General features: G+C 44.0%; 1 protein-coding gene across 1 annotated transcript in view; it reads left to right on the top strand.

The window, feature by feature from the left end:
- Window positions 1-17,964, top strand: part of LRMDA (leucine rich melanocyte differentiation associated) — a 1,042,563-nt gene that overhangs the window by 589,221 nt on the left and 435,378 nt on the right. The window contains exons 4-5 of the mRNA XM_079135971.1: window positions 1,980-2,104; window positions 12,485-12,602. Coding sequence (XP_078992097.1) covers window positions 1,980-2,104; window positions 12,485-12,602 — 243 coding nt within the window. The remainder of the gene's footprint in view (window positions 1-1,979; window positions 2,105-12,484; window positions 12,603-17,964) is intronic.

Below are 17,964 nucleotides of genomic sequence, written 5' to 3'. Positions count from 1 at the left end.
AAAAGAAAGATCTGGGGATGTAACTCACTGGTAGAGCACCCTTGGGTTCAATTCTCAATACGGGGGGCGGGAGGAAGAGCAGCATGGTAATTGAACTTGGATATTTAAAAGTGTTTCTTGTATTTTTCATTCAATGATGAAATATATTGATGGTTGATTCCTGGCTGTCCACACCCTGTACTTCTACCATTATCTCCCTGGGTAGACCTTGTCTCTAGGCTTCCATATTAACTCCTTTTCCCATTTTTTTTTTTTTTTGGTGGTCATCCCTGGATGTTATTTGTGAAAGATTGGAAACATTAAAGATTCCCATCTCCTTTTTTCTTGATTTAGGAAATGGAGAGGATATTGGCAAATGGAAGCCAGCAGGGTTGCTATTCTTGCATCTTTTGATTGCTATTCTTTTCCCTCCTGGGCTGGTGCTCTGCTCACTGGTCTCCCTCTTGCTCCAGCTCAGAGTATACCATTTGCTATTGCATATGATGGGGGCAGAGCATGTGGTATGAAAAATGCCTGGAGGAGATTACCTTGGAGAATAAAAGGAAGACACATGCACTTCAAATATCTGAAAGCTCGTTGTGTGGAAGAGAAGAATGCCTTATTCTCTGTAACCCCAAGTAGTAAAATTTGGTCCATGGGTAGAAAGAAGAGGAGGATTCCAGCCCAGAGGAAAGAAAAACTCTTATGGTTGTCAGAAATGGAATGTGCTGTCTTGTAGTGACCCTTTGGCAAGTGTGTTAGGGATGGAATCAGACATGGGTTGAATGTGGAGTTCATTCTTCTCTGACAAGTTCAGGCAAACTATAAGAAAGTCTGGGTTAGCATCCCAAGATTCCATAATATACTGACAGGGCTGGCTCAGCCCTTTTCTTTGTTGTTACCTTCTTCTCCTAGGGTCAAGTGAACCTCACTTCTTGAAATTATACTCTGAGGCTTTGATTCTCGTGTATGGCATTTGCTTTTATGTGGGAGTGCCTGTGTGCTCTGCTGCCATTCCCTGGCAAGAACCATTTCAGTCTGCTGATATTGACTGATCTGCTTCATCTTATGCTCCTGGTAATCATGGCCTCCACTCATGGTCCCTCTAGTCATCACCTTGCCCAGGGCTCAGCTCATTAGTGTGTGGCTGAAGCCAGGAGCTGATATCTGGACTAGGGTAAATCCTTTCCGATTCCTATGATTCCATGCATCTTTGACTCTTGCACGTTTGGTTTGGAGGTCTCAGTGTTTGTCTTGATTAGACACTGAATCCCACTTGGGGAAGGATCATGGAATAATCTTGCCACCATGCACCTCCTCTGTCTTTTCTCTTGCATTCTCTTCATTGAATATTAGATCAGAGCAGAGTCTCAGGAAATGTATTTTGACCTGCTTGGTTTGATGAAACCTATTCTAACTTACTCTGGTCTTTTCCTCCTGACTTCCTTCTCTTTTACCCCAACTCAATGCTTTTTTGCCATCAACAAGGTCACTAAGCAAAGCTTAGCTTTCCTGCTAGCTCTTAGATCAGAAGAGGGGGCCAGTCCCTGTTGGCATCCATGCCATTCCCATTTGTTTCAGTGACAAATTGCTTCTACTAAGAGAGAATATATTTTGAATGAGGCCTTCAGAAATAATTTCCAGTTTTTATAACTAGAGAAAAATGAAGTTTTATAGATTTGCATATTGCAGAATGTTTTGTTATATGGAATGTGCTTTTTTATATTTAAAGGAAGCCACAGTGGAAAGGAAAGGGTGATGAAACTGAAGTTCACGCATTCTTCCTCAAGTGATCTGGACTTAGTCTGACTTGTGCAGAGAAAAGTTGGGCTGTTTCCAATAGTGAGAGTGAAAACTTAGCATGCCCTTTACCCACAGCTCAGTCATCACATAGGAGCAGAATCAGTTGCTAGGCTGTGCCTGTCGCCCGATGCTCCTTGCTAAGCCCTTTGTCTTTCTGGACTAAGATCCTTAACCTTTGTCACATCACTGATTTGGAGTATCTGCTCGATCACCTGGCAGAAGTGACACCAGCTCTGGAGTACCTCAGCCTGCTGGGTAACGTGGCGTGTCCCAATGAACTTGTCAGCTTGGAAAAGGATGAGGAAGACTACAAGAGATACAGGTAAGTGTCCTTATGGTGGGAGACAGGGAAAATAGTGACTTTGGGGGATGATACTATACTGTAAGGTGCATAGCTGATGTTTGCTAAATATCAATGGACTTCCCATGACAATGTTTAACTTCTACCTTTTGGAAACCTAGAGTCATTGTCTCCCTTTGTTGAGGTCACAGGAGCCAAGAAGGATGCAAGCTGTTGGGTGGCCTAGGTCAGGGGTTGACAAACTTTTTTGTAAAGGGCCAAATAAGTACTTTAGGTTTTACAAGTCGTATTGATCCTATTGCAACTATTCAGCTCTGCTGTTGCAGGGAGAGGTAGCCATAAATAATTTGTAAATGAATGGGCTTGACTCTGTTCCAATAAAACTTTATTTGTTAAAAAAAAAAAAGCAATAGACTTTGCTTATTTGCATATTTGACCCAGGGGCTATAGGGTACCGACCCCTCTTTCTATGATCAGCTTCAGAGTCATTTTTTGGAGAGAGGCCTCTTCTCACCAAGGTTTAGGGAGTTCATGTACAAATCCAAAAGGAAGTCCCACAGGCCTGTACTGCTCCTTTGTAAAACTATGCTTCAGTGTCCACCAGTCATGTACTTCACTGGGCTCCAGGTAAAAATGATTCTCTCTCTCTCTCTCTCTCTCAACCATCTGCTTTGAAACCCCTGATCCAACTCACCTCTCTTAAGAAGAATTTGGGGGGCTTGCTTGACCCTTATCTTATCTGTTTTACTAAATTCACTTTTGTCATTTCCTCATTTTAAACTTGGTGTACTCTCATTCTTGATTATTGTCTTATAAATGATCTTTTATGGATGTAGCTTCTCTCTCCATCATGAAATAGGCTCTGATCAACATACCACCTGAATCAGTGTGAGATGGAGGGAAGAAGGAAGGTAGGGGAGATAGATTTGGAAAGGCTGCGGAAAGAGTATAAAGATTTGGGGGAAACTTGTTCTTTTGGAGCTCAATAAGAATCTGTGGTGACCATGGAGGACTGTAGTGGGGGCATTCATTTTGAATAAAGCAAAGCTGAAGAAATATTGAAGTCTACTGAACATTGCAGATAAAAAAAATACACATGTAAGAGGGTAAGACTGCAGCAGAAATTCAGTTATATTTCTTTATACAGAAGAATTTTGTACTGTTCATTTCATTTTCTAGATTTTCTGATTAATTTCAGAGTCTTGGTCTATTCTTAAATCATCTTAGAATAAAACTCTAACTCTACTTTTTAAAAAAATATAGTAACTCTTTCTCCATCATAAAGATTTTATTTTGAATGTGATACTATACATTGGGATGTGAGTTCTGCTAGAAATATGGTAAATGTACAGCAGGTAAATATTTACACATTTCTAAATCATCACTTTAAGTTGCTTAATCACTTAGAACTTAATTTGCTTCTGGAACACTTGTTATCAATTTTGAAGCATTTACTAGCCTGATTTCACATGTAAAGGGGTCACTAAAACTTATCTTCTTGCAGAATCTTATTTTAAAATGTATCTTGGAGGGTCAAGCAAAGCCCCCAAATTTTCCCAAGTAAGAATTTTTACTAAACCAAACATTACTTGGGAAATTCTCATTCGTTTTCTTTTCTTTCTTTCTTTCTTTCTTTTTTTTTTTTTTGTACAGATTTTATTAATTCTATAAAATAACCAAACAAAATTTAAATATGTATATACTCACATATCTGAATCTGATATGAGTCTGTGTATCCACAGCCCTATCCACACATGTTCATTCATTCATGGAATCAAAAACTATGTGTGAATTTAACTATAGGTAAGTGTTTTTAATTTTTTTCCCCCTAGAATGAGAGAAGTAGCATTAGGGAAGTTTTCAGTTCCATCACATCTGGTGTGGTCTCAAACAGAGACATATGAGGCATATAAGGTTGTGAAATGAAAAAAGCTAATACTATTATTTTGCTATTATAACTGGTCATATAAAGCAAAATGCTAAGACACATAGCATAAGAGGTCAGATCAGATCTGACATGAGGTTCATTTTTAGCAGTGGGAACCTTTAAAATGCTGAGGACTGTTTTGATCAGGGGTTCCTTAATGGTCTTTGAATCATCTAAGGAATTCTCATTCATTTGGTAGCAAATCCAACAGACCCCTCCACTAGGGATTCTGATGTTTAATTGGCGCTAGCATTCGGAGACACTCTGCTCCCAAACGGTTGTCATTGTCCTTTACCATCTCACATCATTTTAAAGATTCCCTCATGTATTTCCTTCACTATTACATGTATTTCAACATGTAGAAAATAGCTTCCAGTGGGTAAGGGCTGGTCATCTTGTCTTTTAAATCCTCATCAACACCTAATGTAGCGGTGAACATGGAAGGGGCCTTTGTAACTGCAGGAGGTGGTTTGAAATTACTTTTTCTGCTTAGGAGCTGAATATTTATAGGTATATTCAGGGACCTTTGGGTACCTCAGATGCCCACTGCCATTTGGGATCAGATCCATTTGGTTGCAACAAAGGAAGTTTACAGGCAAGATATAGTCATTCGGACTCAATCCCAAGTCCTGGATTTGGGTCATGATTCTTTGAGGATTCTATATGAGTGCTATATCTCATGGTCTAGCCTGGGCACCCATCAAGCCTGTCCTCTCTACCCTGAGTCTGTTTCCCTAGAAGGATTTGAATGATGGACTGGAAAGGCTGTTTGTTAGCACACATATGGTAAAGTTGCTATGAGAGACGAGATCCTAGAGCTTACATGCAGCCAAAATCACATCTGATCAAAAATTACCTTAGAAAATCCACATATCGCCCATAACAATAGCAAGATGCTTACACTCCGAGAGAAGCAGTAACTAAGAACAGAAGAGGGAATGTTAAATGCGAGTCCACGCGGTTACATAGTTGCTGCACAGCATCTGATTGCAGAGTGGAATGGTAGGTCAATTCTCCAGCATGTTTAAATTTTTTATTTGTTTATTTATTTATTTTTATTTTTCATTGTTGACTTGATAAGTGCTTACCCTTAGATGTAGATGAGATAAATGTGTGCATGATGCAGTTTCATTCTGTGGCCTGTGAGCAGCTCTGATTTATTTATTCTGGAGTTTGTGCTTCATTTGCCCCTGAGAAATTTTAGGGTTTCACAATGCGACTTTTGAATTCAGAGTTCCTGTGGCATTTGCATTTATACAAAGCAATGCAGCTGCCTTTTTTTTTTTTTTTTCTTCTTTTGGTAAAATATTTCCTGGCCCTTCATCCACAAAGTGTGAGGTCTACCTTCTTTCTAGCTGTTACCCAGAGTCTAATAGTGGAGCCTCTATGTAAATTTATGTGACATTTTTCACTGGAAAATTGCTTAAAAAATGAATGATATTTCTACAGTTTACTGTTTTTCACTTTAAGTACATTTTCTGACAATATGTCTTCTATTAATCATTTAAGCAATAGTAGGAGCCTTAAAGGAGTGTATTCAGAAGCAAGAACCCATGGTTCATTTAGTGCTGTCTAAAAAAATTTCTTATTGATTGGCATCCTCTGTGGTTATGTGATGTAATATTTATAATATGTCACCCAGCCATACATCAAAACAAGTGTGTCTGTTGTTTCATTTCCATGGGAGATGTTGATTTCAAAGGGGTCAGCCCAGTTTTAGGTCACATTGTGGCCAACCACTGGACCAGAAATGGGAAGTGACTAGATTTATGTAGCAATTGGAAATGGCATCACAGATCCTTGGGTTTCTCTCAAGTCTTCCCTCCCCTCCCCCTGGCCCACCCCTCTGGCTTCCTCACTTACCCCCTGTGCACCCAGTTGGATTTTCTTGGCACACATCCCCACAGTAAAACAGGCTCATTAAACTTCTACGTGAGCATGAACATACTGCCGAGCTGCTGAGTAGAGCCCCGGCCCTGCTGGGGCAGGAGCGAAACCATGCCTGGGGGTTCCCTTTGCCATTCATCGTGGTTCATGGCTGAGAAATGTCCATGACCGCATCATTATAGAGCTTGAGCCTGCCTCGTGCTTTTCTATGTGGACACAGTGCTGTTGTTTGGGGATGAATATTAAAGAGAGGTGAACGTAGTCTTAGCAATCTTCAAGATTTGGGCAGCAAGGCTTGGGCTAGACCACCCCGGTGCTAAGAAACCACTGGGGGGGGGGGGGGGGCCTCTATGAACTTCAACACCAGACACAGTAACGAATCAAGAATGGGAAGCTTGGGTGCCCAGAGTGGTCTGTTGCTTATCTTCTCTCTCAGCCCTCTTCTTTTTTTCTTTCTTTTCTGCAGAACTATGACCTGAAAGTCAATAGCCCACAAGTGTTGGACTTCACTTTTCAAATAAGGGAGTTAGGCTCATGGCTCTGAGCTCCCTTCTGTTCACTACACCTTGGTCATGAATTCTCTCCTGCTACTGCCACCTTTGGTCAGCCTCTCCTTCCTCCCTCCCTCCTCCCCAGCACATCCCTCTGTATTTCTTACAACTTTAAATTATTTAAAATGTGACACCCTTTCTTTGTTCCCCGGTAGGAGAGCAGCCCTGGGGCCTGCCCAGTGTCTGTAGCACTCAGTCAAAGGGAGGGAGGGACCCTGTACCATCTGCAGGCTGTCCTGGGCTGCCACCATTTCCCACCAAGTAGAAGCTGTAAAACTTGTGGCTTACACAACCCAGTTAGCATTCTCCAGCTAATCTACAATCTGGGCTTTGAAGATCACAAGAAAGCAAAGGTCACGACCCAGAGATCAAAGTGACAGAAGCCCACAGAGTAATTGCCGGTTACCCTCTGTAGAGGGCCTTGGACTGTCCTGTGGGTGTATTGTTTGCACAGAGACTTCAAACATGCTGCCGGTGAACTGTGAGGAAAATCAGCTGGCCTTCGCCAGTTGTCAGGCATTCATTAATGCTGTAGGTGAGCTCACCTCGGCTCATTAGAGTGAGATCATTGTCATCTCTCTGAGCATCTGGAGCTATTCCACTCACAGTGTTTGTTCATTACTTCTTGGTCTTTATTGGCTTTTTCTCACCGTCCTCCTTTACCTGGAGGCGGCGTGGAGGGTGGTTACATAAGGAAAGTGGTGTAACAAGAAGGGATGGTATGAAGGTATTTATTGTAAATCAATTTTGAGGCATGTAGACTTTAAGCAAGTTGGGGTCCAAAGGAGGCTTATCGTTTGGCCCATCCCTCCATGGTGCAAATAGGGAAACTGAGGCTCTGGAAGGTCACAGAAACAGAACCAAGGTCACCCAGCAAGATAAGCTCACAGCCTCGGCTCTTTTCTGTGCTGTTAGCCCCAAATTTTCCGTTATGAAGGCCTTCCCTCCTTTTAATTTTCTGCCCCTTTAAAAAGCCTTGGTCTTTCAAATAAGCAGCACATAAGCCACTGCTCACATTTTTTCTTTCATTAATGAGATATTCAGCAGTTGATCAGTGCTTTTGATCAGAATGAGGTAGCCTTCTGTACTAAAAGGAGTTGATGTCATCAAGTCAGCCGCAAAGAAGCGCCAGGTTTTGCTGGCACTCTCACCCCGTCCTGTTGTGCTTTGTGAAGGGTTAGAAACAACTCCAGGGTCCCTCGTGGCTGCCTTTCAGAGCCCAGGTTGTGCATCAGTAGCAGATGCCGTGTCTCCGTGCTCACTGTGCAAGGGGGCATATAGAATGCCCTACGTGGGAAGAAATGGAACACACACCAGCGACCCCAATCCCGGCCCCCTCATGAACAATTCTTCATGAAAAGAGAGAGAACTAGAAGCTTGGAGCTGGGTGTGGTGGCACACACCTGTAATCCCAGAGACTGGGGAGGCTGGCCCAGGAAGATCACAAGTTGGAGGCCAGCCTCAGCAACTCAGCAAGACCCTGGGCAACATAGCGAGACCCTGTCTTAAAATTTAAAAACAATTTTTTAAAAGGGCTGGGAATGTAGTTCAATGGTAAAATAACCCTGAATTCAATTCTCAGTATCAGGAAAAAAAAAAAAAAAAAAAGAAAAAGAAAGAAGCCCTGGAAATTTGGTATTTCTTGAGTAGAATGTTAGAGAAAAAATATGGTAGCCACCACCCACTCATGCTGCAGATACTCCCATCCAGATACTGACGATCCATTGTGGTTTTTCTGTGACTATACCTTCTTCCTGGGGTAGTAGATTGAGGCAGGAGGAAAGATCACCTTTCATTTTCGAGGTCTGTGTGAAAAATGCCAGAGCACTGGGATTGGAGCAGGAAAAAAAAGTTGATTTTAAAGCTAAACAAAGAGAAACAAAATGCTTTCCAATGTTTCTTTTCTCTCCTTCCAGTTTTACCTCTCTCCTTAGAGGAGTTCTTTTAAGAAAATGGAATATTCTTCATGAAAAGAGAGAGAACTCAGAAAGCTGTGGGTGCTGGTCTCACTTTGAGAACTCTCTTTTCAGACAGAGACAAATGGGTGTTTAAACGCCCTCCAGGGCCTCTGCTCTCCTTTTGATAACCTCACCTTGCATATCACAGCCAGGAGTGGCTCTGACTCCCACCACCCCAGCCCTGGGGGCTTCCCCCGAGCCACCTTGAGAAGGTCAGGAAAATTGGAGTCGCCCTCTGGAGCTAGGGACGTGAGACTTCGAACTTAGACGGATCTCTTTTCATTAAGCAGTGCCCTGGCTTAACAAGCAGTTTTATAAATCTGAAGCTGTCTCCGGGTGTCGCAGGATTTATAGACGAAGGTTTCTGCCATAAAGTGGTTTATGATGGCTGCCTTCTGTGTTATTAGTAGCTGTCTCTTCCTTCAACCATTGCTGTTTGATAATAGCCTTAAAACACCCAGAATTACTTACCTGCAAGCCCCATTCCCGATAGCCCCTGTTGACAGTCTGAATAAGTTTACTGCCCTTTTGTTGTACTTTACCTTCAAAACAAACTGATTGAACCATCAATAGCTCTCGGAAGCTGACAGAGGGACGTCATCTGGACTAGCCCTTGTGATTGCAGGTTATCTGGGGGAGTTAACCTTCCCGCATTGTTAACTGAAATGTTTTATGTACTATGCAACTTTAGGATACGGCTGTGATAACCCCAGTAACTAAGTAATACATCACGGTAAAGAGATTTTGGTGCAACAAATAACCCTGGATTAAATTTACAAGGGTTGAATTGATATTGTAAAAGCCTTCATTCTGTGGCTTCGGGAATCCTCTCTTGTATTTTTATGGCAAACTTGTATTACTCTCAGGATTGAAGCTGCGGCTTTTGACACCCTGTCATGACCTAGAACAAAGGGAAATAGATCTCCCAAGACTAGGATGGGACAGGCAGGCAGGAAGCCCACTGACTTATCACTGGGCAATAATGTGTGGAGCCAGTTCTGAGCCACCACGGGGCAGGCCGATGTGGTAGACCGGGCTGCTGTCTTAGCTGTGCGGACCACAGACACGGGGCCAGGGCAGACTGCTAGTGGACCTGAGAAGGAGATGGTTGGCTGTCTCACCACGCTCGTAATTCCCAAACCATTATTCCTTATGCTGTTATTTTCACTAGGACATTGGTTCTCAGCAGGACAGCAGCAGCAGCATCACCTGGGAACTTATTAGAAACATAAATTCCAGGCCCCACTCCAAACCTCCTGAATCAGAAACTCTGGGGATGGGGTGCAGCGGTATGTGTTTTAACAAGCCTCCGGGGGCTGCTGATGCCTGCTCCAAGTTGAGAACCGCTGTGCTAGAACATAAGCTCATTGAGAGCAGAAACCTTCTGTTTCGTTCATCACGTTTTTCTCAGCCGCTCCTGGCAGGTGGTAGCTGCTCTATAATTATTTGTTGACTACGTACATGAATGAAAGAGGGTACCTCTAGCAGAGGAACTTTGCACCCTGGGCTGAGTCTCACACCCCACTGTTGGCAGTGAGTCTTCCCAGGGTCCCCAGACCACTCTGAGCAGTGACCCCCTGGAAGCCCAGGCTGGCTCCACAGGATGGGAGTCCACTCACCCTGAGCTCCTGGGGGTGACTGGCAGCCTGCGTCATGGGCTGTCTCTTCAATGGCATAAGAAGAGCACTCAGAAAACAGCAGCTCTTTGTCATCTAAAATTTCTAACGAGCTTAAAAGCCAGCACCTCTCTCTGTCTTTCTCCTTTGATTTCAGGGCTGTGATCCAAAGTGAGGCGAAATGACAATGTGCGGTCTGTTGTCATCGTGGTTCCTGCCAGCCCCATGAAGGCATCTTTCACTCCATCATTAAACATTGGCTGATTTTCTAATACTGATGTTTTCTTCACCTGAATATTCATCTTTTCCCACCCTACACTTAGTGGGTGTCTTTACTCCTTGGAGCGTCACTCCTGACATATTGTTTCTGTCTGTACATGTCTTTATTTGAAAGACTCTGTTGTCATCGAGACTGCCGCTACAAGCAGAAGATGGAAGTTTTCCCTGACAGTGTAAGGCCGTTGGGAATTCTGCTGAGGAATAGAGAGGACATTTGGGCCCTTTGTGGCACTTTCCTGATTTTAGAGGAGGTTAGGGGGCATTTGGAGAGAGAGAGAGAGGCTTAGGGAGAGACAGGAAGGGAGGTGATAGATTGAGGCCAGAGAGGAAGCAGGAAGTAGGGAGTCCACTTCCGGGTCCTCAGGCTTTGGTGTGGACAGTTCTCCAGAGGAAAAGCATGACCAAAAGATTTCGCGGTGTTCTGACTTAGACAATGAGTAATATGAAGGCTGTTACCTGAGGCTTCTAAACAATTGACTCTGGCTTTTGAGTGATCCCACAAATCTTTAATCCAGACAAGTATATGAAGGGCACTTGGAGGTACAAGATCACCTTGAGAAGGTGGGCGGTGATCCTGGGAACCCCAGTCCCTAATAAGGAAGAAGGCTCACTGCATACCCAAGCAACTCCGCTGCCAAAAGGCTAAGTGCTTGTGGATTTGGTTCTTTGAAGCCTGTTTGAGATTTTCTGTTCCTTCTTTCCCCCTTAGATTTCAGTTATTCAGTGAGTATGGCAGGCCTCTTTCTCTCTACTCCCATAACTGCTCTGGTCATAACCTCTGGCACTTAGCTACACTGATTTCTAATTTCTCTGTATGAATTTATCTTCCCTATTACACTCAAAATCTCTTTGATGGTAGAAACCATATCATAATCACCTACTTATCTCTAGAACCTGGCACATAATAGATGCTCAAGAAATATTTGGGAAACTAAAATGAATGGATATGTTAAGGAGTGTGTTCTAATGTGAGTGTTCAAGAGGTGGTGAGGGCAAACAAGGGAATTTGTGCCTGCCTTCAAGAAGTTTTATAGTTTGGATAAGGACATCAACTGAACACCAAGAATATAGAGAAGAGAATGCCACGCTGTACAGTGCTGACGGTGTATTCTAGGAATGCTGAGGGGATGTCGGCTAGAGGTGAAGAAGTAACTTTCATGGAGGTTGGGGCTTGAATGATGAGTGAAATACGGAGGAGGCTGGTGTAGAAAGGAAATTACAGATTCCCTTGTAGCTGTTCCTTTGTTCTTCACATTGGCTATTCACCTCTTGTACTTAAGCAGGATAGAATCTAAACAGTTGCTTGTTTGATTGATAGAGCATCTGGTTTGGTGGCTCACTGATGTGGGAGAAGTATAGGCAGGTGTCTAGATCCTATATGGCCAAGTATATCTTCTTGTAAACTCCTTACATATTGCTTGAGGACAGATCATCACATACATCGCCACCAGCTCATCCCTGCAGTCCACAGTGAATACCAAAATGTCTTTGCGAAGGGAAGGGAGGCCATAGAGCAGTTGTTGGCCTATTAATATCCCCTTGAAAGCAACTCTCCTTGCTTCTCCTTGATAAAGATAATCTTCATAGTGCCACGGTGGCCATAACCCAGGGATGATGAGAGAAAACCTCCTCAGGATCCCTGCCTGAGTCCTCAAGGAAGCATTTCTCGTCTGCACCTGTTCCCTGCTTCTCCCATGGCCATCCTGGTTATTACATTCTAGTTGTCTGAATGAAAAATCAAGGTCTCATGTCTTAGCTCCAAATTGAAGATATGTTGTTGTCTCAGAGATGAGATGGATGCAGAGGAGTGGCGGTGACATAAATGGTGCAATCAAGGTGTAGGTTAGAGTCACTGGGAACTCCCTATGCAACAGAAGCTGGGTCCACTTTCCAGACTGGAAGAAGGGGAATGTATTGACAAGGTCATAATGGCTATTTCAGGTAGGGAGCGTGTATCTACCTTCAAGTCAGGTGCAGTCATTACCATGTGTTTCTTAAATTCAGTTGTTTCTAAGAACCATTTGAGTGATTGTTCCTACTTTGTGAAAGATGAGAGGTAATTCAGTAGCTGAGATCTAGATTGCTGAAGACATACTGGTGGATTCCTGAGGATCCCACACATCGCCTGGTCCTGGAGGCTTAGCCCCTCCCTTCCTGAGTCCTGTCTGACTCTTCTCTTCCAGATGCTTTGTTCTGCACAAGCTGCCGAATTTGAAGTTTCTGGATGCCCAGAAAGTAACCAGACAAGAACGAGAAGAGGCGCTGGTCAGAGGGGCCTTCATGAAAGTGGTGAAACCCAAGGTGAGCTGCCTACTTGCTGGTCTTCATGAGGGATTTATATATGCGTACTGGTCACCCTCCAGAGCATGGAGGACATCCTCCTATGAGTTTAGAATGCAGGCTGGGTCTCACACCAGGATTCATCCATAGATATACTTTGGGCCAAATGTGGAATAGTTTTGGGTATACATTGGGTCTCCCGGGGACTCAGGGCAAGGGGACCTTATTTGTAAAATGGTCTCAACTAATAAAGCAATACCATATGCAGCTCAGAGGTGAAGTTTGAGGGTACATTTTAAGCCACTTCCCCAAAGATGTTTCCATAGTGGGGCCTCTGAGGGTCTGGAACTGAGAAAGGAGAAAGCATTAGATGTGGCCTATTTCTGGGATGGGCAGGATCCCTCCAGGCCTTCAGAGGGGCGTCCCCTTTGGCATGATTTCCTTCCATCACAGGGGAGGATTCTGCAGCTCCTGAGATACTGTTTGCACAGAAGGAGATGCTTTGTGACAGTGTGTCCTGGGGCTGGCACGGGCGCCCTATGTGTAGCTCTCCAGAGGTCATTGGATGGAGTTTGCTGACCTTTCTTTTACCAGCTGAGTCAGCAGGGTGGCCATGTACATGAACATGGTGTTGTCCTAATGGCAGTTTCGATGAGGCAGGGGAGATAAGGTTTGGGGTTTTGGATGTAGACACAAGGATATTTTCTTGAAGACATGGACAATTATCTCTTTTGGAGGAATGTGAGTCCTTTCATGAAAACAGAGGCTGGGGAATGGACATGATGACCCCTGATGACCCATAATGTCCCCTGATGACCCATTTGGAGAACCATCAATACCCTGGGGCTCTGTGGAGCTACCTGGTCACCTCCCATGAGATTGTAGTTAGTGTGTTGAGAACACCGGCACAGAAACCCAGAGGCCTGGTTTGGCCTCACTTACTGACTTATAGACCTCTGTACATGCCTTGCACGTGATTAAGGGGGGAAAGAAAAAACAAACAAAACCCAACCAGAGCAGAACAACGGAACCTCTTCCATCACATTGCTCAGTTGGCAGCAGACCTCAGGCCACTTTCCTTCCCTGAATCCATGAGGTGCAACTGATTTCCCGTTATGCTGAATAAAATTGCTAACAGTTGTGGAAATATATGATACGGAGGGTATAATACTGGCAGATAAATGTATTGTTACCTGTTTCAGCATGTGGGAAATTAATCGAGTGATTCATTTCATAGCTATTAAAGTGTTAACAGTTCTCCTTATTGAGGCACAGATTTGACATATTGCACATGACTGCCTTTAGTTATTCCAGCTTTTGTAATTTTGTCCAAATGAAAGAATTTATTTCTTGGCCTCCTTCCTTCCCTCTCTCTCTCTCTCTCTCTCTCTCTCTCTCTCTCCCTCCCTCCCCTCCTTCTTTCCTTCCTTCCTTTCTTCCTTACATGAAAATATTCCATAAATAGCTGATCCCAGCAAAGGACAAGAGATGAACTCCTTGCAGTATCTTGGATCATAACCTGCCTGCCCTACATTTCCCTCTTCCACATGTACACCATAGAGAGTAGATCAGTATTTCTCCTGCTGTCATTTGCCTTTGGCTTGGGAGGTTCTGCATTATCATTGGAAACCCAAGGAGTAATAAAGGAGCGTCCACCATACTTGGATGGGGTGCTCAGTGTGTGCCTACCCCTGTTCCAAGGATCTTTGTCTGTAGCTTTGTGGAACTTCTCGTAACCCTGTAAGGTAGGAGAGAGGGGTCATTGGCTCACTCTATAGATGAGGGAACTCAGGCCCAGAGAAGTTCACTGGGCTTCCCAAGGTCACCTGGCTAGGAATTGCCAGCACTGAGGTTTAACCTGTGCCTGACCATGGGGCCCAGGCACTTCTCCATTTTCTTACCCAGGAGCCGCGAGCTAAACATTTTCCCCATGGATCTCTTTGTTCAAAAAAACTTCACAGGAAGGCCTAAATGAAGAAAACAGATAAAAGAAGGACTGTTCAGTCAAATAGGGATGTGGGAATTGGAATCCTCTCTTGCCTTTGAGAGTGACTGGGAATGGCTTCTTGGAATCCGGCATTAGCTCTTTCTCTGAGGCATTAGCAGCATCAGCAGGAATGCTCTTTAGTGTTCCCAATTAGTTTCTAATCAATTATAGAATTAGCTCATGTTTGTGTGATTGACCCTAACATCCTTACTAACTGTATTGAGCTTTAAAAGTGCCTGTTAATTATTTGAGGAGAGTCAAAAATCTTCTAAGTGTGGAGACCTCTGGTTCCCTTATCGTAGCATCATGATTTCCAAACCAGAAGGGACTTCAGAAATCAGTCGGATGACTTTCTCATTTTGTGGAAGGGACCTGGGACAGGAAGCAGTGATGGGAGCAGGCCCTACAGTCCTGAAGAGACAACCCTGGGGCCAGACCCGGGGGCCTTGGGCTTCTGGTTAGGTGTTCTATTTCCACCATGACCCTCCAAGAGCCCAAGAGGATTCAGGGTTAGTGGCTTTGCGTCACACTGCATGCCTCTTGAATGGCAAGCAATTCCCTTTTGTCTGTTGTTTTCAGAGATCCACAGTGAGGCTTTTCTTCCAGACAGAAAGAACTCCTTGCTGAGTTAATAAATTCACCTTAAAAAGGCTGGCCCTCGCCTCTTCACAGTACGTTCTGTCTGTTCCTAGGCAGCTGTGAATAGCCACAGAACGTCTCTGTGTGTGCGTGCGTTTGTATGCTCTGGGAGGCGTGGGTACACCCCAGTCGGCTTCTAAGTGGAGAGCAGTTTCCTCCCTGTGAATTGCCGGGGCTGTGCCGAGCACACATGGTGAAGACCTATTTTTCATAACGGAATCGGCATCTCAAGTTGGCTCTGTCCTTTCGGAGACGGCAGCAGCCTGTTGTGCTTATTCAGCAGAATGTGCTGATGGATGATCAAGGGGGCCGTGATTTGGGGAGCTGTTTTCATTTTATTCCTGACATAAAGTATTTGGGAGAATGGAAAATGCCTCTCCAGTTGCAGCCTTTGCCTCAGAGGCAGGGAATGGCAGGCTGGGTGTTCTGGGCTGACGCAAATGCAAAATCAGCCAGGAACTAATAAACCCCCATGTCACCAAGGTTTGATTTGGTACCTGGCAGGCCCTGGCACTTGAGAGCAAGTCCTCTCTTCCTCTCTCTCCTGATGACACATTCTTCCTTCATTGCTGCCTTTTGGCTTTTGTTGTTTAAAAGCTGCTTTCTGCCGGAGCTCTGATTGTTCTACAGAAAGATGTTGTCATTCATTAGGAAGTGATAGCTAATGTGACAACAGGCTCTTCCAGAATCTCATGCAGGCCTGTGTGTGTGTGTGTGTGTGTGTGTGTGTGTGTGTGTGTGTGTGTGTGATTAGTTAATAGACCTGCAACATCTAAGATTTGCTCATTTTCCAGAATTTTAAAGAAATGGGGTGTCTTTGTTAAATAATGACCACTGTGACATACCACTGTCAACATGGAGAGCATCACAGTGGATAGAGAGAAGTTTGAAGCCGCCAATGAAAGGCTTCTGTAATGACCAGACCATGACCCCACCCTGGCCACACTGAGAAACCTAGATCAAAGGAGTGCAGAGGCCTGTCCAGGAGGGATTTGTGGCAGGCACAGCAGCCCTGGCCATCAGAGAGACAGCTGAAAAATCCGACAGTCAGAATTGCTTAATTATGTCCTGGCTTTGTAATTATTCATCCCTGTTCTGGCAAAAGAGCACAGTTGTCATTTCTTTGACATAATTGTTTAAAGCTGAGCCCTCTTGTTTACAGGCATGTATACAAAGTTGGCTACCAACTGTTTTAATCTTCAGAACCTTATAGAAACTGTGGGGAGAGCAGCTATGGGGGCAGCTGGCCTGAGCATCACAGCCTGTGTTAGAAAGTATCTGGGCATATGTGTTTTTGGTTGTCTTTGTGGCCATTCTCCTGTAAAAGAGAACATAAGGTGTGGGAACAGATATGTTTGGGAGTGCTGATGTGTCCTTGAAAATGTCCTATGTTCCTTTATGTGGGCAGGCCTGGGTTTCCCATCATGTGTGGCTTCATTTATTTGGGTAGTTCTGCATAGCTTGTGCATTCGTGTATGTATCTTGGGGTATTTGAAAGGGTGATGTGTATGTGTGTATGTGTGTATGTGTGTGTGTGTGTGTGTGTGTGTGTGTGTGTGTGTGTGTTTGAGCTCGACCGGGAGAGTGAGGCAAGGGGAGAGAGAGCGTAGGAGGGAGGAAGGGGATGTGCTGAAGGAATAAGGTTCAGGTTATGTGCACCTACTGAAAATCCTTTATTCTCATCTCTAAACAAACAAACAAAGTTTGTTTACAGGCATGTATACAAAGTTGGCTACCAACTGTTTTAATCTTCAGAACCTTATAGAAACAAAGTTGAAAGTTATTTGGGTCCAAGGATTACCTCTTCCTGTGACTACATTGATCCTTGGAGTGAGATCTTAATTCCCTTACATACATTCAATTCCTTCTATCTGTATCTGTGTTTTGGGGTTTCCACGAAAAAGACAACCAAGGCTGCTGACAGGGAGTGGAATCACAGGGGAGCCTGCTCTTCGATGGCCTGAGGAAGCAACTCACCCACTGGAATGCAGGCTCCATGAAGGCAGGAACCCGGCCTCCTTTCCTGGTTTCTGGTGCCCAGCCCATAGCGGAGGCACAGTCAGTACTCATGAAAAGAATAAACTGTGAATGACAGAGCTCCTTGGGAGAGCCATCATGAAATCTTGTACAGATTCTGGATTGCATATTTGTTTTCCCAGAGGATTTACCTGGAGATTATTTATGATGGGAAATCTTATAGCTGTCAAGATCCTTGTGACTTGGCTGGATCACTGGGGAGCATTTCTATCGGAGGCAAGGCAAGATCTGAAGCTGCACTGCCCATTACAGACGACATTCCCTGGGTCTTCCACCCTCATAACCCTCCTGCTCATAGCAGGGCTTTGAAACATAACAAGTACCCTTCTCAGAAAACATGATGGGCCCCTACAAGCCTGTGTATAGTTAAAATGAGATTTTCCCTATCTTAGCTGCTATTGTGTTTTTTGTCTATACCCTGAAGGAGCATTACCTAGTGGCTTGATTCACTTGTTCTTCATACCTACTCCAAGTCTTTCCTAAGTGCTACCTTTTCCTAAACTACAGTGTGAAAGTCTTTGATATTGTGTTATTCCTTTCCAGCCCAATTGCAAACACATAAAAGGTTATCAGAAACTACTTTTAGATTTATTACAATTACTAACCTTTACTCTATTTTTTTACATAAAGCCAGGGCCTGCCCATAAATACATATTGTAAACTACAAGCATATGCCCATGCAGTTGAATAGGCAATTAGCCCATCCATGTTCAAAGTTCT

Source organism: Sciurus vulgaris (genome assembly GCF_902686455.1).
Source record: "Sciurus vulgaris genome assembly, chromosome: 4".
NCBI lineage: Eukaryota > Metazoa > Chordata > Mammalia > Rodentia > Sciuridae > Sciurus > Sciurus vulgaris.
Note: the sequence above shows the minus strand (reverse complement) of the source record. Positions and strands in the feature narration are given on the sequence as shown.